Source organism: Sycon ciliatum, chromosome 5 (assembly GCF_964019385.1).
Source record: "Sycon ciliatum chromosome 5, ocSycCili1.1, whole genome shotgun sequence".
NCBI lineage: Eukaryota > Metazoa > Porifera > Calcarea > Leucosolenida > Sycettidae > Sycon > Sycon ciliatum.
This window is the reverse complement of record NC_088647.1, coordinates 23,530,940-23,550,970: the sequence shown is the minus strand read 5'-3', so window position 1 is coordinate 23,550,970 and position 20,031 is coordinate 23,530,940. Positions and strand designations below refer to the sequence as shown.

Genomic DNA, 20,031 nt, shown 5'->3' with positions numbered 1-20,031 from the left:
GGCGTAACTAGGTAACAGACGTTTTAGCAAGCAAAGGGTGAGAATTCGAACGCGCACTGCTGGGATATGCCGACATGGCACAGAGCGCTATAAATGGTGCGAAAACAATAAGCAGTCAGTGGTACTGATGAGGGACAATAATGATACATGTACTTTATCTTTATACCGCGGTAGTAGATCTATTACAGGTGTAGATTTCCACAAAATAGTGTTAATAGTAATACAGTTACATGGTACACAAAGGCAGAAGAGATCACTGAGTCAGGAGTCAGGACCTGTACTCGTACTGAGTTAATTTAAAACTGAGTACTTAGTTAATTAACTGAGTACTGAGATAACCAGAGAAAGTTTCTTATGCAGTCTTCAGGAATAATTGTGCGAGCCGCGGTGACTAGATGTGGATCAGGGAGTCGTAAAATACCCCGTATTTTACGACTCCCTGATGTGGATCGAGTCAGCGCATCGGTTGCTGGAAGATCTGAATTGAGAAGGGATTCGGAACAACTCCCGTGTACTCCGTTATCCAGGCGTTGTTGCCACTTTGATTGTAGCAAGTGTGAATCCTCTGTGGAGCGAGCAGAGCGCCAACTGTTGGGGCGGAAGGATGTTGAGCTCTGGGTGGGTGCTGATAATAGGGCTTGAAAGTGATGACGTCAAAACGGCCAGGGAGTAGTAAGTTGACATCAGATTTCTATTTTTGGATCCACTAAGGTGTGACTTTGCTATTGCCTAAGTATGTGGGTGCATAGCAACCCACTCATGTCGCATGCAGGTGTGACTTTTATTTCGCCACCAGTTGTAACCCCGCCCCCAGTAGCCAAATCAGTCAGTGTCACTGGCTACATCACCATGCTGTGGGTAAGACCGCTTGAAATGTGCTTGGATCCATACAAAAACTGGATCCAAGTGGATCCAGTTTTTGAATTTTTGAAATTGTTGCTATGCTGTGACGTAGCACTTTCAAGCCCTGAAGTAACAAGTTGATGAAGGACATTAAACTTTAAAGAGGGGGACTACAGACACTAGTTTATAGTAGATGTCTGGAAAGGAACCAAGGGAGAGTGATTCATTGAAAATATGACAGAGGGGACCAGCTAGTTCTTTTGCCCAGATCTTCAGGGGAAGGGGTGGCAGTTCGTCGGATCAGTTGGATTTGAAAGGGGATATCTTCCTGAAGAGCTTGGAGGCTTCAGTGATTGTGACAGGGGTGAATTGACATGTCGAAATGATCAGGAGGAAAAATTCATGCAAAATGACCAGATGCCTTGTGACCACTCGGCCCTGCCGGTGCCGGCCCTGCACTGTGTGTTGTAGTCACGAGTTACGGCAAGATGTAGACAGGATCATGGACATCACCGACACTAGACACTGAGACAGACTCACAGTCAGTGCACACCCGCTACTGAACTGTGAAGACTGAAGACAGTGAAGTGTAATGACTATGATTGTCATCATACATGCTACTGCGGCAGTACTGGTAATACTTGTAAGTAAAGACTAAGTAAGTAATTATTTTAGATTTAGTTAGTTGTAGTGGATGGTATGTGCACTGAGTCTGTCTGTCGATGCAGCACGTCGCATGATGATCATGATGATGAAGCCGTGAAGGCGCCGCTAGGTGAAAAGCCCGCGTCCCATCTGTCAAGTGTCTTGCAGTACAGCTGCAAGGACTACCTCCGCGGCCGATCCGGCCGTATTATTATCCTGGTATCGGTAAGTCAATAGATCCACACTGACTGTGTCAGACATGATGTATGTAGATCTACTCCGCACTCGCGTAGTCGACTCCGCGATCCGCACTACACTGGAGACCGTGACCGTCTTCATCATCTTGGTACCGTAGGCGTAGTGTTCAACTGTGCGTTTGTGTGTTTGTAGAAGACGCCATTGTCTGTATTCGCTCCCTGCGACGGCCGAGTTTTTTTTAGACCTGTTCGACTGCACTGGGCAGGATATAATCCAGTTGACAGCAGCAGAGTCTGCCCCATCGGACCTGTAGCAGCAATACGCCAATAATTTCTCTCATAACAGTACCGCAGTCATTTCCTAAAGACTTCAGTAACAGTTCGTTTGGTGGTGGCGGTGTAGGCAAGGCCACGGGCCGAAGCGGATGGTTGGAGAGCAACGTCGAGTGATCATGGCTATCGAGTCATGGTGATGTGTTGACGAAAGCGCAAACCGAAGCTACACGATCTCTGAAGCAGTCCACGGCAAGGTACATGCCAAGAAGTGTAGAACTAGAAGTAACAGTTACTGACCAACTGTTAGTGTTGGTGTTGCTAGAACGTGCATTCTTTTTCTGTGATTCAAGAAAAAATTTCACTGGGTCGTGGGTGTATACCTACCACTGAGTCTGTGTACCAGGTGTACGGCTATGACTGTAGTGTATGGACGAGGTCAGATCATCGCACATGCGGTTATTGTATCCATGGAGTGTATGAAAACAGACTCAGTGAGTGCACTGCTGTAAATAAAAGGCTATACTATTACTACTGTAGTTTTGTATGGAGTATCGGACAGATCTAACTCGTATTGGGATTCGAATGGCAAGTTTGCCACCGTATTGGGTGGCGAAACGATCATGCACACGGTCAGGGGTGGCGGAAGATGGATGTTGACTTGGCCAGCCCGGGATACCCGGCCACTTATCTGTGTGTTTCAATTTTCAATTGGGGCAATCTTGGTCACGTAGTTTCATGCTTTTCTTTCCATCACTATTACAGTGGTATCCATGACAAAGTTTGACGAGCAAATATTAATTAGCCGCCGGGCTGAACAAAATTTTGAGTCACCAAGACATGATTGCTTTTTCATTTTTCAATCTACGCAATCAAAGTTTTGCCGCAGAAGAGGAGCACTCGAGTACCTTTTGTCCCTGACCAATGCTTTGTGAATTGGAAGCTCCATTCTACGTGCAGATGCACATGTTCACAACCCACGTGGAGCAAGCTTTCTTTCCCTGCCATGCTATAATTATCTCGAGCTTCAACTACTGGACATTTCCAGGAGCGTGAAACTAAAACACAGCCCCATTACCACCACGTGCACATCAGCAAAGAAAGCACGAGCTTTCTTGGCTAATGACTGTGCACTGGCTTCGATATCGCGTATAATCGGTACACAGTACTGTGGGCCGCCGAAGAACGGCCAGGCTAGCAGTTCACAACTTTCTAAGAGCGGTGAAGGCTGGATTTTTTTCAGTTAAAATCGTAATCTACACTATTATGTACACTCAGACGTAAGACTCTGCATAAATGTACATGAAAGACTGTAGATCTACCATCGAGTAAGAACGAAACTGCTGTGTTTGCTAAAAATAAGAACAGGGTAGGCTACAACCGTGACCTCCCCAATTCTTCAGCGCCCGACAGTACTGTATGACGGTAGTAAGTCTACATACACACTGCGCCTCTACCATGCAGTCTACATGCTCACTGCGCTTCTACCATGCAGTCTACATGCTCACTGCGCCTCTACCATGCAGTCTACATACACACTGCGCCTCTACCATGCAGTCGACATACACACTGCGCTTCTACCATGCAGTCTACATACACACTGCACCTCTACCATGCAGTCTACATGCTCACTGCGCCTCTACCATGCAGTCTACATACACACTGCGCCTCTACCATGCAGTCTACATACACACTGCGCCTCTACCATGCAGTCTACATACACACTGCGCCTCTACCATGCAGTCTACATACACACTGCGCCTCTACCATGCAGTCTACATACACACTGCGCCTCTACCATGCAGTCTACATACACACTGCACCTCTACTATGCAGTCTACATGCTCACTGCGCCTCTACCATGCAGTCTACATACACACTGCGCCTCTACCATGCAGTCTACATACACACTGCGCCTCTACCATGCAGTCTACATACACACTGCGCCTCTACCATGCAGTCTACATACACACTGCGCCTCTACCATGCAGTCTACATGCTCACTGCGCCTCTACCATGCAGTCTACATACACACTGTGCTTCTACCATGCAGTCTACATACACACACTGCGCTTCTACCATGCAGTCTACGATGGTTTACAAGTCAACTATTTACTTCCCTAAGAACCACCACGGGTACAAAACCAACTCACGAATAATGACACTTTTTTTGTTGGGCAGAGAAATTGCCAGTTTGACTACGTATTTTCAACCTCAGTCATAACGACAGCTTGAGTAACAAAAAATCGTCAACAACAACATGATTTCGTGCCCCGAGACCCAGCTTGCGGTGTGAATAGCGACGTTTTCATCAAATGAGTGTCGTGCCGCTGCCGTATACCTTGACATCTAAGACTCAGGTCTGTAGTCAAAAATGTTCTGATTTCAGCAAAGTCAAAGAACATATCCCTTCACTTCCTGGATATCAATATTTTAAGAGCTAGAGCGTGCTGGGTGGTACGTAGGTGTAGAACTCGATGCGGCCGACTGGCTGTGTGGACACCAGGGCCGCGCAGGCGCGTGCACCGTATGAGTTTTTTGGTGTCTGGAAACCACCTTTTTTCGGGCAATCTTGCCAAAAGAAAAGCGTAGACCTACTGGATTGGTTATCAGGTTATCGATCCTGCAAACGTATCGATCGACGGGCAGTTTACAGTACAGTGACTATGTCCATATTTCGAAGTGAGAGAGAGTTGCTTTGCATGCAGTTCGAAATACATTATTCTCTTTTTCTTCAGTGGAGAGTAGCCACGGAGGGATCGATCTCTAGCTCTGGTTCGCTCCTGGATTGGCGATGACGTTCAAGATATCCGTTTTGTCTCGAAATTTGAGTCAAGCACGCGCGATGCAAGTCAGTTCAAGGATATGATTGACGATATCTCCTTCAAAACCGTTGACTCAAATCAAGATCGCCACAGCCTTTCGTTCTCGCTCATGTGCGCAGCAGAGATGTTCGTCAAAAACGTTGTCGACTGGAAGACGTAAAAACGTGCGTCCATGACCCACTTGCGCTGCTTCAGAACGAAGCGCTGCTCCGGCCGCGATTCAAGGACGCGGGGCTTCGCTTTTCTTCCGCGAGCTTCCATCGAAGCAAGGTCCATAACTCTCTATTGAAATCATGTGGAACATTGCCAATACATGCTGAAAACTTCGTCATAAGAACAGAAAGAAAGATACGTCGAATGTGTTTTGATGAAACAAACAAGCCTGGAATGGACTAGTGAAGTACCACAGTCTGATAGGCATAGTGTTATACTTATAGACTGTAGTGTAGCCTGGACGGCTAGGCCTATCAAACTTTTACGTGTTCAATAATTATGACAAACATGTACATGAGTACATTGACTTTTGCACTCTCTTTGCAAATGCTTTTTGAAGTGCTGGTATGTAAAAGGTAACCCGTTTTATCCTGCTATCGATTATACATGTACCAACATTTCCATGTAACCGGCATCGTCCCCTCCCTCCATTCCTCTTTATTCATATTTCTGCCCTTTCTACCCCTGTACCTGGTTCCTTCTCAGACGCGTTTGTGCCGGCATGATCTGATGATAGCAGTCGGACGAGCCCCGCATCTCATCAGCACCAGTGTTCATTGGTGCCCTGCACCCCTGATCTTGAGTCTCCCCCCTCCCTCCTCCCTAGCCAGCTGCCCTCGCCGTTATCTCCGACGGGATGTTCGGGGGATGCGCATGTGCACAAAATTCATACATAATTATACAATGGGGCCCCAGAAAAAATTACCAACTCTAGAAACCCCCCTTTCAAGACTCGGTGCACGCCACTGCAGGGGTGCACGTGGAACAATAGAGCGTATGAGGAGGACATGTAGGTGTACTGTAGAGTCGCCTGCACGTGTTTCTGCAATGCCAATACGAGTACACTGTGGATCCGCAAGTGAAAGTCATGACCCAAAGTCACCTCCCTTCTCTTTTCAAGTCATGTGCAAACTCTGGGCATTTATAGTTTGACTTCATTGTCGGTGCAGTACTGATAGTAAAGCTTGAGTGGAAATCCTGAATTGAAATGCTTCAGTTTCCTAGGAGACTAGAATGCAATAATACTGGGAAGGAGGACACACTTCAGGCACTTGAACATTTCGAAAATTTTCACTAATATTACAAGTATTACTTTCAAGCCTTCTAGTCAGCTGAAATACAGGCAAAATCAAGCTAACACAACAGCGATGAATGTGTGACCCATACACACACATGTAGAAAGAAATTTTAGCTCTTCTTTCTTGCACTTGCAGGCAGGCATAGTGGGGTGGTCTGAGGCGATAATTCAGAAACAGAGGGTACAGGTCTACTCTCCATGTAACGTAATCTCTGGGACCAAGCAAAAATAATGTTATATCGAGAGTTATGTTATGTACCTGAAAACCGTGTGTAAAATACAAGATGTACCTCACAGTGAAGGGTTTTAAAAGGCGGATTCAACCATGCAAACATATACACACTGTACCGCCATCGACATCAGATGCAATCAATGCCGCAGAATATATGCACAATAGGACTAAACTGGCTAGCTACGGCTACAGCTTGATCGCAACGCACACGTGAATCTACGCTGTATCGAGAGTGCGCACGTCGCGGACCGCGCCGCAGCGTGCGTTATGTCGACGTTTACGTTATGTAGGACTAAACTGGCCTAAACTGGCTAGTTACAGCTACCGCTTGATCGCACCGCGCACGTGAATCTACACGTACGTTGTATCGAGAGTGCGCACGTTGGGGACTGAGCCATAGCGTGCGTTATGTCCAGGTTTATGTTATGTAGGATTATGTTGTGTAGAAAAAAAATTGTATGGGAGTGATGCTGTTTTGGCGCAGGATTTGATTTTTTTACGTACTAGTGAGGTTTACATACAAGTGAGAGTTGTTATATCGAGAGCAGACCTGTACCAGGTTCAAGTCCTGCTTGGGAGCGGAAGGGTTTTTCCAGCCGTGCTGTGGCCCACATTTAATTGGGAACTCGTGGCCTGGCACGAGGGAAGCATACATGTAGATGCAACGGATGAAATTTTCGGTCTTTGACCACTTTGGCACGGTGGGACTGATCTACTCACATCCCTCTGCTTTAGGAGCGGCATCTACGCCTTGATCCTTGGGGGTGGTGGCATTCCGACGGATGCAAAAAACTCGGCTTCCAGCCGAGTCTCACGTGAATGGTGATTTTTTTAATCCTTACGCTGTTTCTATAGCCCCTCAACTGTACTTGCACTTATATATTGATCCATTGTCCCTGTTCCTTGTATCCATAGGCAGAAAGAAGTGTGTATTTATGTGTTGTGTATGTGAAGGTGGATGGTAAGTTTGGCTTGTAATTGTTTATAGAAAAGAAAAAAAGGACCGAGGAACTACAAGTTACGCTATAATGTCCACTTACACCACCAGTAACTAAACAATCAGCTCATGCGATAACATTGCACGACACTGACCGACGGTACTGACGTTCTACAAATAACTGACTAGTAGCTCTAGCACATCTTGGTCCTTTTTCTTTTTCTATTAATTTATCCTTGGCTCTCCATCCGAGTCCATTCTTGTAATTGTTTGTTGGTATAATTATATCTATTTTCTTCACCAAAATGAACAGGCGTTTTATGCCATCTCACGGGCCGTGATGGCCGGTTCTCACAGCATGATGAAAATAGTTTTGTATGATGGAAGAAGAAGGTCAAGTGAGACGTACAGAATCTGGCTAAAATGGGAAGAAAAGGGGCAGGAGAATAATAAGAAGGAAAGTGAGGACAGGGGAAAGGAGGATGAGAAAAGCGTCATAATGGGGATACTGTGTAGCAAGTTGTAGTGATCTCTTGTGCATAGTCAACCTTTCATGGAATCCGGCAATAATTATATCTGTGAACGGGAAGGAATCTGTTTATTGACTCGGATGGAGAGCCAAGGATACATTTATGGAAAATGAAAGGACCAAGGAACTGCAAGTCCACTAACACCACCAGTTACTAAACAATCAGCTCATGCGATAACATTGCACGTTACTGACCGACGGTACTGACGTTCTACAACTACTAGTAACTGGCTATCAGCTCTAGCACGTCTTGGATGCGCACTCCATCAGCCTTCCAACTTGGAAGGTTATAACTTCTAAGTTATAATGATACATTAAGAGGGGAAGTTGAGCGCAACCAAGACAAGCACGAGCTGAAAGTCTCAGCAAGGATGTTGGCGGATGTTAATGCATGTCGATAACGATACTGGAAAGACCATTGGACAATACGGTCAAATCACGATTCAAGGACGCAAAGCAAAATTTCACACATCCTCGCATGAGCTGATTGTTTAGTAACTGGTGGTGTTAGTGGACATTATAGCATAGCTTGTAGTTCCTTGATCCTGGTATTTTCTATAAATCTTTTATTTATTTTTTTGTAAAGAGAAGAGGACCTATAAGTTACTAGTAATGACTAACAGTCCACCAAGGTTACGAGATAATATTCAGTCAGATAGTGCGACAACGAGACACAAAACTGACAAGGTTCCCCTCTTTATGTATTTTACATACCTTTGAGCCTCCCAAGTTGGGTGGTCTGTTGCCTTGCGTTTTCGAGTTGTCGTTAGACCGGTTTGTCCAATAGTCTTACTAGTCTCGTCATCATCATCCCGTAATGTTCGACATTCTTTGTTGCCGAGGGACCTAGCTCGTGCACATCTTCGTGGCGCATCCGTTCCCTTCATTGGACCTTTCCGCACCTGAGCCTTCCAAGTTAGGAAGGTTGTTGGTTTGCGCGTGGTATATATGTTGGAGCTAGGTGCCAGGTTGTCGAATGTCTCAATATCCTTGTCAGTTTTGTGCCTCGTTGTCGCACTATCTGACTGTATATTATCTCGTTACCTTGGTGGACTATTAGTCATAACTACACGAGAGGCAATATGCTTTGGTTCTGCAAGAGTGCTCAATGCCTGATTCAGGCAGAGCGGCGTACACAAAGGCACACAATGAAAACCTTGGCAAATTTATTCCGTTGTGACTCCGAGTTTCATGGCTGAACCAATCATCGTTGTCTGATGATTGGTTCAGCCATGAAACTCGGAGTCACAACGGAATATATTTGCCAAGGTTTTCATTGTGTGCCTTTGTGTATTAGTCATAACTAGTAACTTATAGGTCCTTTTCTCTTTACATCTTATTATTTTTATATTTTTATATCACAGTGCACATACCTACGGAAGAAGGGGAAAAAACCAAAGACAAAACAAAAAGAAAGAACAATGGAGGTGTAGGCGCTACATGAGCTGCACTGGCGAGGTGCGGTGAACTCACCCGACCAAGGGTCTCGGGATCGGCGTACACAAGAAGCACCATGGGGGGGGGGGGGCGAGAGGAATGACGGGGAGTGAGAGACCGAGATAGAGTCAGAGAGAGAGAGAGAGAGAGTGTGTGTGTGTGTGTGTGTATGTGTGTGAGTGTTTGAGTGTGTGAGTGTGTGAGTGAGTGAGCAAATGTGTGTGTATGTGTGAGAGAGAGAGAGAAAGAGAGAGATAGATAGATAGATAGAGACGGCGAGAGGAAGAGAGAGAGGGAGAGAGACAGACTAGGGGGAGAGATAGATAGAGAGAGAGATAGAGAGCGGATAAAAGAGAGGAGAGAGAATTATAATATATTGTTCTGTGTGTGTTTTTGTTGTTGTTTAGAACAATGCCGTTTGACTTCTGGGATGATGTTGTCCTGCCAGCATGGCGTGACATAGCTCCATGCCAGATTACACATGAAGCATTCATGAAGGTCCTCACGGCAATTGATGAACATCATCCACATATCAGCAGAGATGCCATTATGAAGAGACACGTGTTGTTTTTTAAGGAGCACTTCACCAGCAGAAGGTGTGTAGAAAAGGAGAGGTTGGTCACCTATGTTAGCTTGGTGATTGTCTACAAGAGAGGGCCATCAGGCGTCCAGAACTTCATTCAAGCCATCCAGTCTTCATCTTTCCCATCCAATGGTGTTGTTGGTGGACTGCTGGAGAGAATTTGGCAAGTTCGTAAGCATGATCATCCTGATGAAGATGTCAAGGATCCATGTGAGTAAATGATTGCTATAAAGTTAGTTCTAACACTTGCACACATAACAAGAATAGGATTTCGGCCAGGTTTTGCCCCAGAAGCACTGATTTGGGAAATCCATCAAAAAATCCAGGCCGTTTGACCCCGCCTGAAAACAGTGCATTGTGCGGTTCGAACCCCAGTCCAGGTAACCTCTTTGGACCTGGTTTTAAATTTCAAATTTCGAAGCACTGAGTGTATACGATAATATCACAAACACGGCAGCTCACCAGAGCCAGGGACCATCTTTTTTATGAATGGACTGTAGAACCGGCATACCATCAATGGGAATGAAAAACGAGCCGATGTAGGATAATTACAACTCATGCATTGCACCATCGTGTCACGGGTTTTAGTCAATACATGTCTGTACAAAAGTACTGAAATGAACATGATTGCACTCACTATAGTGTAATTGTGCTATGTAAGTTTAATAACGAGACGTGTAGATCTTTACTTGATCAACTGATGCCAAGTATTGTTTGGTGCAAAGATCCATCAATCTTTGTTATGCTACATGGAGTTTAGACTAAAACTGAGCATGTATGTCACATATGCTGTATACAGTCAAATTATCAAGCAATGCATTTGCAATACTGAAGACTACCCGAAAGTTATAAATTATTATTTGAAGTAAAGAAAAAAAGGACCAAGAAACTACAAGTTACGCTATAATGTCCACTAACACCACCAGTTACACCAGTTACAGTTCCCCTCCTCATGTTATTTCTATAAACGTACTACTGGAACCTTCCAAGTTGGAAGGCTGTTGGAGTGCGCATCCAAGATGTGCAAGAGCTGTTGGCCAGTTAGTTGTTGAACGTCAGTACTGTCGATCAGTGTCGTATAATGTTATCGCATGCCTGAGCTGATTGTTTCGTAAATGGCGGTGTGAGTGGACATTATAACGTAACTTGTAGTTACTTGGTCCTTTTTTCTTTACTATAAATTTATCCTTGGCTCTCCATCCGAGTCCATTATTATTTGAGTGCACATTTTGCCTGAGTTCAAGTGTAGTCTAAAAATATACTTCCTCCGCACCACCGAAAAGTGCACTTATTTTTTAAGAGCCTGTGAGCAATCATTCCTTGACATTGGCAAAAGAGTACGTCAAAAATCGGATCCAAGTATCTAGAAAGGGAAAAGACATATTGTTATGTTATGACGTAATGCCGTACAACTTTAGCTCTACTGTGTATGCACGTACGCATATCTTTGAAGGTCTTCTCTGTCGTTTACAGATTGAATCTTGTCAGTTTTTCTACTTCGTATATTCTAACCAATAAACTACTTGTCTCTTGTCTACCGAACCTAACATGGCGCAGTGAACTACTAGTAACCTGAGTACGGAATATTTGACAGCCTGTAGTTGTCCGTGAATTCTGTAGCCTTTTATTTTCAAACGATCGATCGTGTAGCATAAGTGTCTTGTAGTTGTAGAATTTGTAGAATTGTCGTGATGGCGGAACCTGGAATTTCCCCAATCAGTGCTGAAATCGTATCCCTGCTCGCCTTGATGCAGCAGCAGATGAAAGCGGCTGAGGCACGCGAGACTCGCCTCACCACACTGGTCGAAAACGCAACGCGCGACAACCAGGCACCACCCAGCACTTCGACATCAGGCTGCAGTCAGAAGCCGATTTCTGTCGAGCGACCGGTGTTGCTCAGCACTGCAACCATGGCCGATTTCACGGCATGGGAGGAGGCTTGGAGAGATTATGCTGTGTGCCAGCACCTCGCCAGCCAAAGTCGTGAGACTCGGGTGTCCGCTCTTCGCCAGGCGTTCGATGCCGACATTCGTCGTTTCATGCGCGAAGATGTGATTGTCATCTCCCACAGTGCCGATGCTCCAGAGATCATCATAGCAGTAAAAGCGTACATCCGACGCCAACGGAACCCCCTCCTAGATCGAATTGCGTTTTACAATAGAAAGCAGCAGCGCAATGAGTCATTTGACTCCTTCTTTACTGCAATGAGGGAGCTGTTTGCACAGTGCGATTTCCCTGACATGGAGCTGTGCAGCACATGTACACCTCAGCTATGCAGTACTTGTCCCCAGAGCCTCCGCAAGGTGACGGACGACATGATGCGAGACCGCATCGTAGTTGGCATAGCCAACGACGACACGCGCCATATCCGTTCGTATATTCTAACCAATAAACTACTTGTCTCTTGTCTACCGAACCTAACACATATTTCTTAGCCGACGTTTGATGATGACTCAAGCTAATGGGGAGTCAAACCCTCTCCAGTATACTGTAATCAGCATCGAGTGACACAGACACACACACAAAATATGAGTCATACAATGTGTGAAAGTTTCAACTTCCGTGCTTCTGGGCTTTGCACGCAAAACCAGTTTGCGCAGCTATTGCACGCATGCCCGACATGTGGGCTCGTGCATGGAAAACCTGTACGCATTGCTGCGATCGCGAGGTCCTGTACGCACTAGCTGCTATCCGCGGAACCCGGCGCTGTACTAGCCTGCAGAACGCAGTTTCAAATTGGAGTGCTTTTTGTTTCAAGCTCCTGCACTGTAAGTTCTCCATCTCCTGCCAAAGTCTGAACAAGTGAAATACCAGTAGCTCACATTATGTCATTGATCCGCCTGGACCTGTACAGCTGAAAGGCTACAAATGAACCTTGACTACTGGTCAGAGTGCAGAGCTTGCACAACGTGCAGAGCTTGAGTACCATGCAACTCTGAGTTGAGATCTACTTTTGTTCCAATGGAATTCTGCTGAAATACTATGGAGAGGCTGGTTCGGGAAAAGTGCTCTGCTGGTCCTTAGGCTGTGGCGTGCTGTTGTTTAGAATTTGATGTTGTGCCCGCAGCCAATTTGTGATTCCTCTTACGCCGTACGAGAGTAGAAAAGCCTTCAGATTACTCTTGCTAGGTAGATCGTGTCTCTCAAGTACACACTGATCCTGCCAGCAATGAGAATGTGGCCAGTTTTTAAAGGCAACATGACAAACTTATACTATGGAAAAGATAAGCGCACATTGCGGTGGGGTGGCGAAAGTATGAAGATGACATTCACACAAAGACAAATAAGCGGGAACAAGTACGGAAAAGTGTGTACACTGGGGGCCAGAAGACGGTGCAGCAGCATGTACAAAGGGGTGACAAAAACACAGCAAAAACGCAGCAGCAGGCCGCAACAGAGTGACACAAACGCAGCAGCATGTACAACATACCTATTTGTATACAGCATATTATTTCCTAGTGTGCAGATCAAATGCAGTCTTTGTTATGGTAATACAGTGTATATACAGCTTGTGTGGATATGGGTATACGTATAGCTCATGACATTCCATGCTCTGATCAATTGACACCAGTTGTTCCACACCAGCAACCATATAGCCCAACTCAACCTCTTGTGCTCAGCTGTGCCTTGCTATGCTTGTGCCACACCACGTGCACACACACACGGTGACACTCCATGTACACACACCAAGTGCACACACACACACCACATGCACCTTTTTTGCCCTTTTGAGTTTTGACGCCCATCACCGAGGCGATGATAGCGATGCTACAGCAGAAGCCATAGCAACTTGTGCTGGAATTGCACCATTGAACAGTTTACAAGGCTGAAGAATTGACCGCCATTATCCTGAACCTTGTCTACACCACACAGCTATTTGAAGAGGCCATTTCTGGCCAGTGAATCCCTACTTTTTCGTTTTCGTTTTTTCCAGCACACATCACATCACATATTCCACCATGTACTGGCTGTTGGGAACCACCCAGGATTTTTCATACCGCGTGCACACACACACATACACACACACACACACACACACACACACACACACTTGTACTTGTACTTGTTGCTCACTGCCAAAACTGGTCACGTGGGTCTCCCCGGGAGAGGGGAGAGAGACTCAAAAGGAATCTTGGAAAGATGACTCAATTGGCTATTGAACCGCCCAACGGCCGACACCCCCTGAAATCCCCAAAACTCTGGGTGGACTTGAAAATGATCCAACTTATGGGCTCACCACACCTCAGTAAGTGGGTGAGGACAAGGTGCAGAAAAAGGATTGACGGCATCAGGGTATCCGTCCTGGGATCCAACTGCAGTTACCCCTGCCCCCAGTGAAGGTAATACTTGCTACTAGTGCGGGTGGCTAAATCAGGCTGGATCTGATTTAGACATCACTAGCACCATCGATTACACAAGAGTTAATCTAGCCAGAAGCAGTCCATGGTTAACAGGTATGTATACTTCAAATAGAAAGTATATGAACCCTGGAACCAACAAAGGTGGCAAGTACAACATTACACCTTCAAGCAGCCGAGCCCGTTGGCAACAGACCCAACACAATCAGGCATAAGTGTACCCACCAACCGAACTAGCTGGCACACACACACACACACACACACACACACACACACACACACACACACACACACACACACACACACACACCAGACACACACACACGCACCAGACACACACACACACACACACCACCACCACCACCACCACCACCACCACCACCATGTACCACACACACACACCAGACATACACACACACACACACACACACACACACACACACACACACACACACACACACACACACACACACACACACACACACACACACACACACACACCTCAGACCTCAGACCTGCCCATCGCGGAAGCGATGATAGCGAACAGCTATATTAGACATAGCAACTTGTGCTGGAATTACACCATTCAACAGGTTGCAAGGCTGATGAATTGACCGCCACTAATTTTAGTCTGAAATCCACCACACAGCTGATTGAAGTGGCTTATTCTGGCCAGTGAATCCCTATTTTTCCATTTTTCCATTTTTTCATTTTTTCATTTTTTTTGGACACACACGCCACACCACATACTCCGGCATACACTGGCTGTTGGTAGCCACCCAGGATTATGAAAGAAGAGCTAGGAGATGAGAAAGAGAAGAAAAACATGTGCGACCATAGTCGTCTGGAATTGAACCCGCAACCTCTTGATTGGAAATCGACTGCACATACCACTGCACCATATGGGACACACAGGGACACACACACACACACACACACACACACACACACACACACACACACACACACACACACACACACACACACACACACACACATACGCACCCACACAAATACGTGTATACGTAAAGTCCGCTGCAAGTGCCCACTTCGCAGCAAACGCTCACCACAGCGGGTCCATAGTATTTTCGTCTTTTTCAGGTCAATTTAGTTGTAGAAAACTGGCATGAAGGTCGAATGCGTACAAGAACGACTGTAATGCCTACACAGTGCCTATGTCTTCAGAACGGAACCGTGATTGTTCTGACGAAGCGTCATTCGACGACTTGACCAGTCGCAGTATTGCAGTTGCAAGTCGAACAGGGGAGATGTCACAAAAGCTACACCTACAAAGTCGCTACCAACTTGTTGACAACTCTGAAGTGCTCGAGAAAAACCCTTGCCTTTGCGTGTTGCGTGATTTGGAAATGATGGCTTGAAACACCTTCAGAAGTATATTTGGTTCCTGCAATACTCTGCTCTTTGCTATCTTGTTATTCGGAAGAAAAACCCATTTGGATTTGCGAAATACAACAAACAACATCATAAAATCACTACGAGCCAGCTCGTAGCTAGTGCCCAAAGAGACTTTGAAACCAGGAAAGTGGACATTGTTTACCGTAGCAAAGCGCTCTTCGCGCCACGGTGTGAGATGCACTTTCGTACAGTGGGAGTGACAGTGCATGGGGTCAGTGCGTACAGGCCAGCAGATCTTGCACAAGGCGGTGGGAATTTGCAGCGGGCTTTACGGTACACAAACACACACACACATACGCACGAAAAACACACACACACTATTGGACCAGACATAGTGGTTACAATAATGTGTCCTGTTTTTCTTGTGTATTATTCGCTGTCTGTAGATTTCTTCACAAGGGTTGTCAAGAGCAACCTACCACAGATCATCGCCAAACTAGCGACCGTACCAGATATAGTGCTCACTGAAGTATTTAGAGATGTCGACCTGGATGAAGAGGTTATCAGCACTTATCGAACGGCATGTGAGGTGGCCGGTCATGTGCGTGATCTTCCACTTTGCAGTCAAGCACACATCGGGGCGTCTTTACTGTACCCAGTGACCGGCTTTCTGTTTCTCTTTTATTCCTTGCACCGTCCTGATCTCACTCAACGACTGGATAACGATTTCCTGATCAAGATCGACCGTGAGGCAGGATGTGATGGGAGTAGTCTTGTCCAACTGTTGAATTTGGCTATTGATTTACAGAGCGATAGTAAGTGACAATTTGAAGACTGTGATGCAAGTTAAAGAATGTCCATGATGGTGAATCCTAGTCAATGGATGATGCTGGTCTTTGTCTTAGTGTGCATACCAGCTGAAGGTTATATGAAAATACAGTTGTCTTATACTAGCAGAAATGTTCTAAATGATATTAGCTGTGTTCCAATTTGTTTAGTATACGTTATGTTCAAGCCTTGGTTTCCATTGTGAGAGAGAATGAGGAATTTTATTGAAATCGTCCATACCTAATCATAATGGGACTTTCTCCCGGTGACTTGACTTGACACTTGACTGACTCACGACCGCCATCCAGATCACACAAGAAGTCCATTGAACTGTTGAAGTCGGCAGGAAAGCGCTAGCTTCAGTGTTGGGAGCAAAACATGTTCTGATGAAATGATCGCCAAAGTCGCAAACTCTTTTTCATAACATGGTAAAGTAGCCTAAACCTGCCTGTCATGTTTGTGGAAATCACCAGCATATTGTTTAGTATTGTCAAAATGCCAATTTTCTGAACTTAAAGGGGAAGTTAAGGCAAAAATTAAAATTTCACCAGTTGTAGTCTTCGGGGTGCTGAGTCGAATGGTCTTGGTCCGAGAAAGCTGAGACGCTCCCTTCCTACTTGAATGCCAATCGAACTCGCGCACTTCCACCGAAACTGGGTGACTGCGCCCTACTAGATGGGGATTTGTATGCAAAATGTCACTAAAAGCGCCATTTCGTTCTTATAAAAGCACGGATGACCGCGATTGGCCCATATGTTGTAGTCTTTTGGACGCTGAGTCGACTGGTTTTGGTCCGAAAAGGCTGCGATGCAGCGTTCCTCCTTTATTCCCAATCGAACATGGTTGAAGAAGCGGTCACGTGCTCCTGGGTGCCCAAATCACCTGGTCACCACGCCAGCAGGCGACAACTTTCACACCAAGGTTCAACTCGAGTTCAACTCGAGTGACAGGACTGCACCCAAAAAAGGTCAAACAGGCTAGTAAGTTGTACCCTGCAGGCACGGTGACCAGGTGACTGGTGTACGCAGGAGCATGTGACCACTTGTTCAACCATGTTCGATTGGGAATAAAGGAGGAACGCTGCATCGCAGCCTTTTCGGACCAAAACCAATCGACTCAGCGTCCAAAAGACTACAACATATGGGCCAATCGCGGTCATCCATACTTTTATAAGAACGAAATGGCGCTTTTAGTGACATTTTGCATACAAATCCCCATCTAGTAGGGCGCAGTCACCCAGTTTCGGTGGAAGTGCGCGAGTTCGATTGGGATTCAAGTAGGAAGGGAGCGTCTCAGCTTCCTCGGACCACGACCATTCGACTCAGCACCCCCGAAGACTACAACTGGTGAAATTTTAATTTTTGCCTTAACTTCCCCTTTAATGGACCAGCAATCCAAGCAATACTCGTAGAGAATTCTATTGTGATTCTTCTGATCTCACCTTCATATACAGCAGGTACCGCAATGTCAATGATGAATGATGAAGGTGTGATTGCAGTGAGAGAAGGACCAGGAGATACAGTTGAAGGTCAGTACTGTCCTTGTAGTGGTCCTCCATTAATGCACGACCCTATTTTAGGGGAATGCATACTCAAAGTTTGTCAGCCTGAGCCTTACGCTCGCATTCCAGCGCAAGCTTTACAGTGTCCTGCGAATTAGGACTACCTTTCTCAGCGCGGCCAGCAAAACTGAGTGTCCACAGAGTTACCGAGGAACATCTCAGCCTGACAGTAAATCCTTCTGCGAATTAGAGCGCCGTGGAAATGAGTGCCCAAAAGGTCAGCGCAAAATACCCCAGAGAGACAGAAAAAGCGTGTGATTAAGTTAGCACAACCTGATTCTTCCAGAGATCATTGCTATTTATGTGTTACACTCGGTGGTGTCGCACACTTCATGGCCGGTAAGACCAAGGTCGTCCGATGTGGTCTGCTCAATTCATCCAAAAAGCAGTAATCATTTCGTAACATCATACACTTCTACATACACTTGTGCAAACACTGTGCACACAACTCATGGAGTTGACTTGGAGTAGACCAGGGTAAGCATATGTGCCCTTTATTGGTACTGTTCTGTCTGGACCCACAGTTGTTGCCAGTAGACTAGTATACCGAGTACACTCATACCTCTCTTATCCGGGCGCTTCGGGACCGGACACTGCCCGTAACTTCGAGGGTGCCCATAACTCCGAATCATATACATCTTGATGGGGAAAGGCCATCGATATGGCATATGACGTCAATATTTCTATGAAAAGTGACAAAAGAGTAGTAATATTTCCCCTGAAACTCGCCCAAATAGTGCCCGGTAGACCGAAGTGCCCGTAACTTCGAAGTCCGGATAACCAAGGTATGAGTGTACTAGGTAGTTGTATTTAGTGCTGGGTGCTATGTGCTATGTAGTTACATTGACTGTTGCTGCAGTGTCCATGTAAACATGGTAGTCTAGATGTACATGTATGTCTTCAGCTCACACACGCACACACACACACACCCTCGCACGCACACACTCACACGCACACACACACACACACACACACACACACACACACACACACACACACACACACACACACACACACACACACACACACACACACACACACACACACACACTCACACTCACACACACAGATTCACAGAATCACAAAGACAGTATACTAAGAAACGAACACCTAGCCTACAGGATACCAGTTAATCAGCTATGGTAGATGTATGAGGTGTTGACATGTCATGTCGGCATGGAGACGGCCTTTCCATGGTAACTGGAGCTGTGAAAGAACTCAGTTCTGATTTGACTTGCTTACTTTTCTGCTGTGGTGAGACAATGGCAGTACGAAAAGGGAGGAATGCTCCACATAATCAAATTGAAGAAATGAGAAATGTTGCAGAGCGTGTGATTTCAGCAGACGTGTCACATGATTGGCAGACACTGGTTTGAACAGTGCTAGGATAAGAAGTGCTATGGAAATGTTTTGCACTGACACTCAGTGCATGACCACAGATACGTAGCGTGCAGATAATGTGGTGCAACTTCAAGAGGTTCAGTACTGAGACGATATGGACGTTGTACAGATGTATGAAGTTCTGTACTAAGGCCGTAGGTGTGTACAGACCCGTTCGGGTGTTCATTGTGTGCTATACATGCGCATTTGACCAATGTTAGCCTCATTTTTTTATGGCAAACAATCGCTTTTACAGTTTCTTCACTTTGGTTAGAACTAATTACTAGCTAGATCTTTGTCAGAAAAAGGGGTTCGTAAGAAATGCCTTCAGGGCCCATTTCTTAGTGGAAATAGCAGTAAACACAATAGGGTCCTGCACATTCAACACCCAACCGGGTCTACAGGATTCTACGAGATCCTACGGGATTTCGTGCATCTGTACAATGTGCATAAGGCTCATACCATCCTCTTCTAAGGTTTCATTTGCTCAAATTCACAGCAGTCAGTTACATTCCAATGAAAGTCTTGTGCTCAAATGGTCCTGCTAATCTGTTCATGTTGAAATTCTGGGGCTGAAATAGGATTATTCTGGGTGTTTTAGACTAGCTAAACCCAATACATCTTGAACATCCTTCCCATTTTTTTCAATATATTATTCTTCCTCATATCTACATCACGTGTATTGTGCTTTGTTCTGGTGTATGTGTATTGTGCAGCTGATAATGGCCAGTACGCAGCAGCACTAAGTGAGCTGAT

General features: G+C 45.7%; 1 protein-coding gene across 1 annotated transcript; it reads left to right on the top strand.

Annotated features, from left to right (window-relative positions):
* Positions 1-980: 980 nt before the first annotated feature.
* LOC135816912 (uncharacterized) lies at positions 981-20,021 on the top strand. Its single transcript, XM_065330015.1, has 5 exons — positions 981-1,713; positions 9,617-10,002; positions 15,953-16,321; positions 17,791-17,831; positions 19,992-20,021. The coding sequence occupies exons 2-5, from the start codon at positions 9,621-9,623 to the stop codon at positions 20,019-20,021; spliced, it is 822 nt and encodes a 273-aa protein (XP_065186087.1). The 5' UTR covers positions 981-1,713; positions 9,617-9,620.
* The last annotated feature ends 10 nt before the right edge of the window (positions 20,022-20,031 follow it).

Coding starts and splice junctions, on each gene's coding strand:
- LOC135816912 (XM_065330015.1), top strand. CDS start 9,621: ATGCCGTTTGACTTCTGGGATGATGTTGTCCTGCCAGCATGGCGTGAC. Junction 16,322..17,790: donor TATTGATTTACAGAGCGATA/GTAAGTGACAAT, acceptor CATATACAGCAG/GTACCGCAATGTCAATGATG. Junction 17,832..19,991: donor ATGATGAAGGTGTGATTGCA/GTGAGAGAAGGA, acceptor TGTATTGTGCAG/CTGATAATGGCCAGTACGCA.